Source organism: Bison bison, unplaced genomic scaffold (genome assembly GCF_000754665.1).
Source record: "Bison bison bison isolate TAMUID 2011002044 unplaced genomic scaffold, Bison_UMD1.0 scf7180017864297, whole genome shotgun sequence".
In the NCBI taxonomy this organism is placed as follows: domain Eukaryota; kingdom Metazoa; phylum Chordata; class Mammalia; order Artiodactyla; family Bovidae; genus Bison; species Bison bison.
Window position 1 is genome coordinate 6,293,062 of NW_011494869.1, and position 9,168 is coordinate 6,302,229.

The window sequence follows — 9,168 nt, forward strand, 5'->3', positions numbered from 1 at the left end:
GGGTGGGCGCAGGACACTGAGGCCTGCTCTCTGGCCTCACCACAGGGAGCCCTGTTGCTCACACCTGAGGGGCTCCTAGTCAGATGGCTGTGGTTTGGGTAGACAAACCTGCTTTGAAACGTAACCTTCCAGTGTTTGCTTCAAAGTGATTTTCTCTAAAGGAAGTAAAGATCTTGGTGAAACGCATCCTACAGAACCAGACACTACCACCAGCTTATCTTTCGACATGAAGCTCTGTTCTGGGGAGAGCACCTCACCCTCATGTCAGACGGTGGCTGCAGGACAGCAACTGGGTGACGGAAACTCCCCCTCCTTAGACCGTGAGGCAGGTTGATCTGCATTTACTCACTCATTTCCTGAGCTCCTGTTGGCGCAGCTCCAGGGGCCCCGGCACCCTCAGGGCAGCTCTGTCTCTCAAGGAGCCCCCAGTTCCGCAAGGCGGCAACCTCATCTCACACGCAGTCATGATCTAGAACTGCAGAGAGCAGGCCATGCACAGGGGGCACGGGAGCCCCCAGTGGAGCTAACGGAGCCACCTAGCCGGGGGCACAGAAGGACCCGAGGAGGTGATCTTTAAGCCGAGTCTTAGAAGACAGGAGATGAACTAGATGACAGGCGGAGGAAACAGCAGGGCATGGGCAGGAAATCACATTTGCAGGCTGGGAGGCGAACACGAGGAGGGCTGGGGCCACAGACAGGGGTGGGCTTGGCTGGGGAGATGCAATGCCAACAGGGGCTGAGCGAGGCTTCTGTGGGGCTGAGGCGTCTGCAACCTGATCAGATCACATCAGAGTCCCTCCAGCTATCCTGTGGAGGATGGCCTGATGGGGAAGAGGCCAAAAATGGGTGGCATGTGATGCAGTCCTGGAGCAGGAGGGGGCTCCACAGGGGCTTGGGTGGGTAGTGGGGACTGATGAGATGTGGGAACTGAGAGAGAGGGCAGAGTCCAGATGATATCCAACTTCCAGCTGAGGTGGGCCAGGAAGGCAGGAGGAAGAGAGGGCATGGGGCCAGGATGGATGGCATCGGGGACACAGACCCCCAAGGGGCCATGGCAGCAGACCGGCTGGGCCGGTGAGATGATGAACAGGAAATGAGTTCCCCAGCTGATCTGGCCATGAAAACTCTGGGTTATGTTTGTACCAGCTGCACCGCAGAATGATCACCCTGGGTCCCTGGAGGCTGGGTAAACACTCCAGAATCTTGTCTTTATTGATTCTACGTTTAGCACAATGAATGCACCTGTGGCCTCTCCCAGGCGGGACCCTGAGCCGGCTCTAAAACCCATGGGGGTCTCATATGGGCTGGGGTGGACTTACTCTGGCAGTTCTGGGCCTCAGTTGGGCCCTGGGGCTTATCTCAAGGACTTAAGGGGGAAGTCACAGGACCATCAGGGTCCCCTGTAACTGGGACTCTGAGCATTCTAGAGCTTGGGAAGAGCCATGCTGTGTGCTTGGGTCCCCATCAGGCAGGGGTTCCTGCAGGAATGGGAAGGCAGAGATGGTCTGATGCTGCAGGCTGGGGCACAGTGAAAGCCTGGTTATGGGGGGCCCTCCTCTCAGGGGTCCTGCCAGCCACACTGCCCTCTGCCCCAGGACCCTCTAGCCCCTTTTCTCTGCAGTTTGTTCCCTCACTGTCCTGTCCCAGTGAGCACCTGGTGACAGGTGGCTGTGTCCACAGCTCCTGGCTCAGGCTCATCCCTCGTCTGTTCTAAACACACCCCCTGGCTCCCGATGGGCTGCTCCAGGCCAGTGTTCTGCATACCCATAGCCTGTGCTCAAATCCTGGGCCAATTTCTAAGCAATTAGGTCACAAGGTCAAAATGGTCACCTAGGGAATTACCTGGCAGTTCCGTGGTTAGAACTCTGAACTTCCAATGCCTGAGATCCAAGTTTGATCCCTAGTTGGGGAACTAAGATCCTGCAAGCCACAAGGCACAGCCAAAAAAAAAAACAAACCATGAACTAGAGGCAGTCACATCATTAGTCAGTTTCCTCCAAAGAACCAACAAACACTTTGCCTGTGTTTACAAAGACAAAGAGTGCCAGGCTGCCTTCTGGCCCCAAACACCCCCATGTGAGCCTGCTGGCTCCAGCCTGGTTCTCGGAGCAGTCCTGCTGGGGTCAGAGGAGGCAGGAACAGGGTGAGCAGGGCAATGGCTCAGCATCTGATCTACCCAAATAAAGATGAATAAAAGCCCCTCACTTTCTGTGTTGGGCTTTCCTGGTGGCTCAGTGGTAAAGAATCCACCTGCCAATGGAGGAGACGCAGGTTTGATCCCTGGGTCGGGGAGATCCCCTGGAGAAGAGAATGGCAACCCACTCCAGTATTCTTGTCTAGGAAATCCCATGGACAGAGGAGCCTGGTGGACTATAGTCCATGGGGTTGCAAAGAATCAGACACGATTTAGTGACTAAACAGCAACCACACTTTCTGTCTTGCAGGTTCTCAGCAAGCCTTGGTGGCCCAGCATGGCCCACTGAAGGAACCATGACTGGCTGGCTGACACACACCACTGACCATCCAGAGTCGTGTCTCACCAGGAGGTGACCCTCCTCCAGCTGCTCCCCTACTCACCCGCCCCACCCAGGAAAGCGCTCTCGCTGCCAGGGACACCATGTAGTAGGGCTGGCCGCAGTGCCCAATGAGCTGCGATGGTTTTGTACACGACCCCCTTTCCCAACAGCTGTCTGTCCGCCCTGCACGCCGTGTCCTGGGCCCTCATCTTCCCGTGCTACTGGCTGGCGGACCGGCTCCTGGCCTCCTTCATACCCACCACCTACGAGAAGCGCCAGCGGGCAGACGACCCCTGCTACCTCCAGCTGCTCTGCACCGTGCTCTTCACGCCCGTCTACCTGGCCCTCCTGGTCGCCTCGCTGCCCTTTGCATTCCTTGGCTTCCTCCTCTGGTCCCCACTGCAGTCTGCCCGCCGGCCCTACGTCTACTCCCGGCTGGAGGACAAGGGCCCCACCGGTGGGGCGGCCCTGCTCAGCGAATGGAAGGGTACAGGTCCTGGCAAAAGCTTCTGCTTTGCCACCGCCAACCTCTGCCTCCTCCCGGACTCGCTGGCCAGGCTCAACAACGTGTTCAACACCCAAGCCCGTGCCAAAGAGATCGGGCAGAGAATCCGCAATGGGGCCAGTAGACCCCAGATCAAAATCTACATCGACTCACCCACCAACACCTCCATCAGCGCTGCCAGCTTCAGCAGCCTGGTGTCACCACAGGGCAGTGATGGTGTGCCACGGGCCGTCCCTGGGAGCATCAAGAGGACGGCCTCTGTGGAGTACAAAGGCGACGGCGGGCGTCATCCTAGTGATGAGGCTGCCAACGGCCTGGCCTCCGGGGACCCAGCTGATGGAGGCAACCTTGAGGATGCCTGCATCGTGCGCATCAGTGGTGATGAGGGGGGTCGGCCCCCTGAAGCCGGCGATCCCGCCAATGGGGGCCAGGCCAGGAACGGGGCTGGTGGGGGCCCACGGGGCCAGACACCCAACCACAGTCAGCAAGATGGGGACTCGGGGAGCCTGGGCAGCCCCTCGGCCTCCAGGGAGTCCCTGGTGAAGGGCCGGTCTGGGGCTGATGGCGGCAGCGGGGAGCCGGGCGCCAACAGCAAGCTCCCATACAAGGCCTCGGTGGTGAAGAAGGCGGCCATGCGCAGGAGGCGCCACCCGGATGAGGCCTTTGACCACGAGGTCTCAGCCTTCTTCCCTGCCAACCTGGACTTCCTGTGCCTGCAGGAGGTATTTGACAAGCGGGCAGCCGCCAAGTTGAAAGACCAGCTGCACAGCTACTTCGAGTACATCCTGTACGACGTCGGGGTGTACGGCTGCCATGGCTGCTGCAGCTTCAAGTGTCTCAACAGTGGCCTCTTCTTTGCCAGCCGCTACCCCATCATGGATGTGGCCTATCACTGTTACCCCAACGGGCGGTTCTCCGACAGCCTGGCCTCAAAGGGAGCGCTGTATCTCAAGGTAGGGGGGCCCTCCACCAGCAGGCCTGAATTTGGAGGGTAGGGGGGAGGCAGGCTGCAGCTGGTCACTCTCTGGGAGGGCAAGGGGCAGACAAGGCCTTTCATGAGCTGAATCAAGGGGCCCCTGGCTCAGAGACAAGGAAAATAATGCACAGATAGGAGTCAAGGCTGGAGAAGGCAATGGCACCCCACTCCAGTTCTCTTGCCTGGAAAATCCCATGGACGGAGGAGCCTGGTAGGCTGCAGTCCATGGGGTTGCTAAGAGTTGGACACAACTGAGAGACTTCACTTTGACTTTTCACTTTCATGCACTGGAGGAGGAAATGGCAACCCACTCCAGTGTTCTTGCCTGGAAAATCCCATGGACAGAGGAGCCTGGTGGGCTGCCGTCTATGGGGTTGCACAGAGTCAGACACGACTGAGGCGACTTAGCAGCAGGAGCAGCAGCAGGAGCCAAGGCTCCAGACTGGATGATCTCTGCATCACCATTTCCCTGTCTGTAAAGCGGGGGCAACGTAGAGCCTACTCATGTGGTGGGAGCCATGTGGGAGGGGCAAGGCCTGGGAGCTTCTCAGGGTGCCGGTGGTGAAGGTGGCAGACGGTGCTGAGAGGAGGTGGCAGGGAGCCCCTGCTCTGAATCACTGCAGATAAGGGGGTGCAGCTTGCAGGCAGAGTTCTCAGGCCCGGCTGTTACCACAGCCGCTCTCTCAGGCCACCAGCCCTCCCGGCCGGGATGTCCTCTCCCTCCTGGCTGTCACGCAGCTGCCACGCCAGGCACTCTGCCCACCAGCTCCAGGCTTCACTTCCGGAGTCACTAATTAAAGTGAATCATTATTATTTCTGCTAATTTGGATGCAATTGCAGGAGTTTTTAGACCATGGTAATTTGGTCATTACATATTATCTTCTCCTGAGCCTGACATGCTCAGCATGTCGACTTTCTGCTCCCTATCCAAAAGCTGCTTTTGGTGCCTCCAGAGTTTTCTAAAGCCCCGTCTGGCCAGCTGTTACAGAATAGGCGTTTCTGCCCCTAGAGGCAGCAACTGCTTTGGGTGTGGATTCTCTCCGCACTCCCCTTGAGACTTCTCAGTTCCGCTAGCAGGGGTCCATGATGGAGGTGACTGGTGAGGCTACTGGGGAGGACCAGTGTCGGGGGTGCTCATCCCCAGGCCTCAGCTCTGACCTGTCCAGGAAGCTGCTGCCTGTCAGCCAAGGTTCTGCCAGGAGTGAGGGCCGAGGCGGATCATCTGCACGGAGCCTGCCAGGGCCCCAGCCCAGCACCCAGACGCCCCCACTCCTGTGCTCAGGCCTCTTGTGTGGCTCAGCAGGTGCAGAGCTGGGGTCCCCAGCTCTCCATTCATAGCCTGAGATGCTGAAATTGAAGACACTCCCTCTTATAGGAGACCAACCTCCCCATTCTGGCATGTGGTTCGTCACTGTTTCATTCCACAGATGTATTTTTGTCTCAGCAGCCGGAGTGACTTTCTGGGGAAGGAGGCGCCATGCTGTCCGTTTGGGGGTTGGGGGAATGTACCCTTTCCCTTGCACCCGCCCTACTACAGATGGCTCAAAGGCCAGGGTCCCCCTTAACCCTGCTCCCAGCCCACATACCACCTCTTCTTCCTCTCTCCCCTCAGGCCAGCACCCCAACTATCATGCACACCAGGGCCAGCCCCTCTGCCATGGAATCTCCTCCCAGCCCCTAGCTCTCTGGCTGTTCCTTCCGGGCCTCTTCTCACCTGTTCATCCTTTAAACACTTGTGCCTCTACCTCCTGGATCTAAAACTAGTCTGCAGATATGTTTAATTTGGTTCCTGCCATTAAAAAATTTTTCTTGTTGGGCAACATTTAAAAATCAAGCTATTTCACATAGAGCCCAGTTTGCAGCTCCTCTCCCCACCCTGGCAAATCTGGCAGCACCAGGCCTGCTACATTCTGCCCAGCTCCCAGCCTGAGTTGGGGGGTTGGCAGCTCCCAGAGCAGACAACCCCACTTAGACAGCACTCTTCACTGCTGAGTCGTTACCATGGGCAGTCAGCCCCAGGAACCTACCCTGGGGTGCCTCTGCAGCTCCCATTTCCAGACTTGCTGAGGACTCTCTAACCCTGAGCCCAGTGAATCCACCCAGGCTCCCAACTTCACTTCCCAGATACCTCTGGGTCCACCTTGTATGTCCAGCTGCAATGTCATGGCTCAGGCCACCATTCCTCTGAGATTTGGGACTGTCCTCCCTCTTATACCATCCTTCTGGTGTCGGGTCTGACTCCTGTCACCCTCTTCCCACGCCTCGGGGAGAAGCCAGCCTCCACCTGCCACCCTCCCCGAGCTCTGCTCCAGCCGCATCCTTAGGGGCCTCCATGTGTCACCATATGTCAGTGGAGCTTTCCTTGGTGGCGTCCAGCACAAGCCAGTTTTCCTTTGCCGGTTCCTCAGCCCTGGCCCTAGGGCCTTGCACCCCACCTCTCCTGTCAGGCAGAACTCAAGAGTGGAGCGGAGGTGCCTGGCACACCAGAGCCAGCTCATCTCTGTGGGTGACAGCACGCCTCTCTCTCCACGTGGAGGAGTGAAGTAAGTGAGGTTTCAGGATCCAGCCCCGGCAGGGCCTGGCTGCTCCCTTCACCTGGGGTTCCCCACCCAGCCTCACCTCCCTATTCACTCCTTGAGCTCCTTATCCTCAGAGGGGGTCTGAGAGATGCCTGAGAAGGGAGGGAGGGACTGGACCAGCTTCTGCCTCCTAAGCAAGAGCCTGGTTCTGGGCCCTGCCCTGTTGACGGTCTTTGCCCACCAGGACTAAAGGCACAGCCTCTCAGAGTGATGGTTTGTTTTTGCAAGTGAAACATGAGCCTCTGCAGCTCCCCAGGACTCAAGCCCGGGAATCAATAAGTCCCAGCACTATAAAGCAGATCTTGGACTGACGGGAGGAAGGGGGTGGAGGGGCTGCTGTACCTTCTTCTGGGTGCCTCCCCTCCGGGAGGGATATCCTCAGAAGTAGGGCCTCCTGCACTTGTCTCTGTCCCCGCCCAGGGCTCAGCACAGGGAGGTGACTCCAAGTGCTGAGTGTGGGGCTCCTGCACTAGAAATATCACATGGCTGGCGGCTGAAAAGCTTGGCTCAGTCACCAGCTCAGAGAGTAGCGTAGGGCAGGGGGAGGAGCTGGGTGTGAGGATCAGATTTCAACCTGCCTCAGTCACCAGAGCCTCATGACCCCAGCCACCGATGGTGTTAACTTTAGTGTAATCCTCATAGTTGCAAGGCTCCAGTAAGGCCGCATCCATGAAGCAGCTGGGCATGAGTATTACTATTGAGAAGAGAAAACAGGCTCTTGGCAGGAGGATGCAGAGAGCACCATCATGTGGCCTTTGGCGGCACTGTGGTTTTAAACTGTGTTGTTTTTGCAACAGGGGGCACCAATGGTGTGTGATTTCCAAGGGATTCTAGAGGCAGGGGTACCACTGGGCTGAGCTGTGTGTTCGGACTATGGGCAAGACGTGAATGGTGAACGTATGAACTTATCAACAGTCCCAAATCTGGGCCCATTATCAAGTAACCAGACATCAATCCACCTGGGCACTGGAAAATGAAAGATGTACACCTTGCCAGGCTGGGAAATGAGATGAAGAGCTGTGGAAAGCTCAAGGTGTTTAATAAAGAGAAAGTCCTCATGGAGGGGAATGACAATCTGACTTCAGCAATAGAAGGATGGACGCCTCCCGAGGCTCTCAGAGCAGAGGGCCTGTGCCGAGTCCCGGCCACCTCAGCTAGACGACAGGCAGAACTCTGCTCAGTAGAAGCCGGGGCACCCGCCCTGCCGCTGCCACACCTCAGCTAAGAACTGGCCTCCATGGTCACGCTCCCTGGAGACTTCCCAGGGTTCAGGGTCTCGTCGTCACAGAAAACCCAGGCCAGAATAGATTAGCAAAATTTGGGGAGGACAGCTGAGGCTCGGAGGGAGGAAAGCCCAGAGAGGACGAGGGTGAGGATCCAGTCAGAAGCCTCTGGTCAGGGTGCCCGAAGACGGAGCCTCCAGCAGAGGGCCTGAGAACCCAAGGTTGGGTTGTCAACCCTCACCTCCCAACCACAGCCTGACTAGGGCTCAGGCTTGCACCACACTCACCACTGGGGGCCGAGTTGTCTGTGCTGAACAATTGAGGTGCTTGTTTTCATTACGCCAACCTGTGGAGACGGTCTGCCAGGGTCACCTGCGGTTGGGCAGGGAGTCAGTGAGCTCTAAGCCCCACTCCACCTGCCAGGGACTCTGTCTCCAGTGGAGGAGAACAAGAGGCAAGGACGGTTTGGGCAAGTAGAATGAAGAGGCCCCTGTGGAGGAAGGGCTGAGCGTGGGGTGGCAGTCACAGGGGGGCTGGGGTCAGCCATGACAGGTGCCATGGAGACACCAGCCACAGCTGTCATCCCAGATCTGGGGACTAATGGGAACCACGGCCAAGAAGCAGGTAAAATAATTGCTCATGAAGCCAGAGAGGCAAAGACTGGGATGAGAAGACAGAAAGCAAGGTCCAAGGCCTCTCACGGGGACAAGGGTATTGAGCTACATGGCTGGGCCACATCCTAGAGGGAGCCTAACTTAGACTTCAGAGGAACAGGCTCCACGTCATGATCAGGTCCAGGGTGTGACCGAGGGGAGGAGGAAGGAGCCACGCGAGTGGACAAAGCAGCGAGGGACATTCGTGGGAACACTCTGGTCAGGAGATGGCAGGGGTTTTGGGAGGAGATCTGTGGTGGTTTCTGCATCTCTCCCCCACAAAGCGCTGCATGAACTGTCGGTGGCATTCACCCTGCCATAAAGTGGGTATTTCTTCATGCATCTGCCTCCCACACTGGAGCAGACGCTCCTAGAAGCAGGCAATGTGCTGTTCTTCTTAGGCCCCAGGCTAGCCAGAAGTCGACAGAGCTGGGTTTCTGAGGGTTAGACCTGGCTGGGGTCGGGCATCGCCAGCGTCCCTTTGTGCTCAGAGCAATGGTAACTCTAGGTCTCATCACCAACACTTCCTCCCCACTACAGGTGCAGGTGGGAAGCACACCTCAGGACCAAAGAATCGTCGGGTACATCTCCTGCACACACCTGCACGCCCTGTCAGGTAGGGTCCAGGGACCCGAGCTTCAGCGGGTGGGATCCTCAGTGGGCTAGGATTCGCCTGGCACGGGTCCTGGCAGCAGCCTCATCACCTCCCTGTGCTT

At 57.7% G+C, this 9,168-nt stretch overlaps 1 protein-coding gene across 4 annotated transcripts in view; it reads left to right on the forward strand.

Annotated features, from left to right (window-relative positions):
• The window catches only part of SMPD3 (sphingomyelin phosphodiesterase 3, neutral membrane (neutral sphingomyelinase II)), an 83,718-nt gene that overhangs the window by 69,223 nt on the left and 5,327 nt on the right, over positions 1–9,168 (forward strand). For all 4 annotated transcript variants that reach the window (XM_010850972.1, XM_010850973.1, XM_010850974.1 and 1 more), the window contains 2 exons: positions 2,445–3,974; positions 8,993–9,068. In XM_010850972.1, coding sequence (XP_010849274.1) covers positions 2,655–3,974; positions 8,993–9,068 — 1,396 coding nt within the window. In that variant the 5' untranslated portion in view covers positions 2,445–2,654. The remainder of the gene's footprint in view (positions 1–2,444; positions 3,975–8,992; positions 9,069–9,168) is intronic.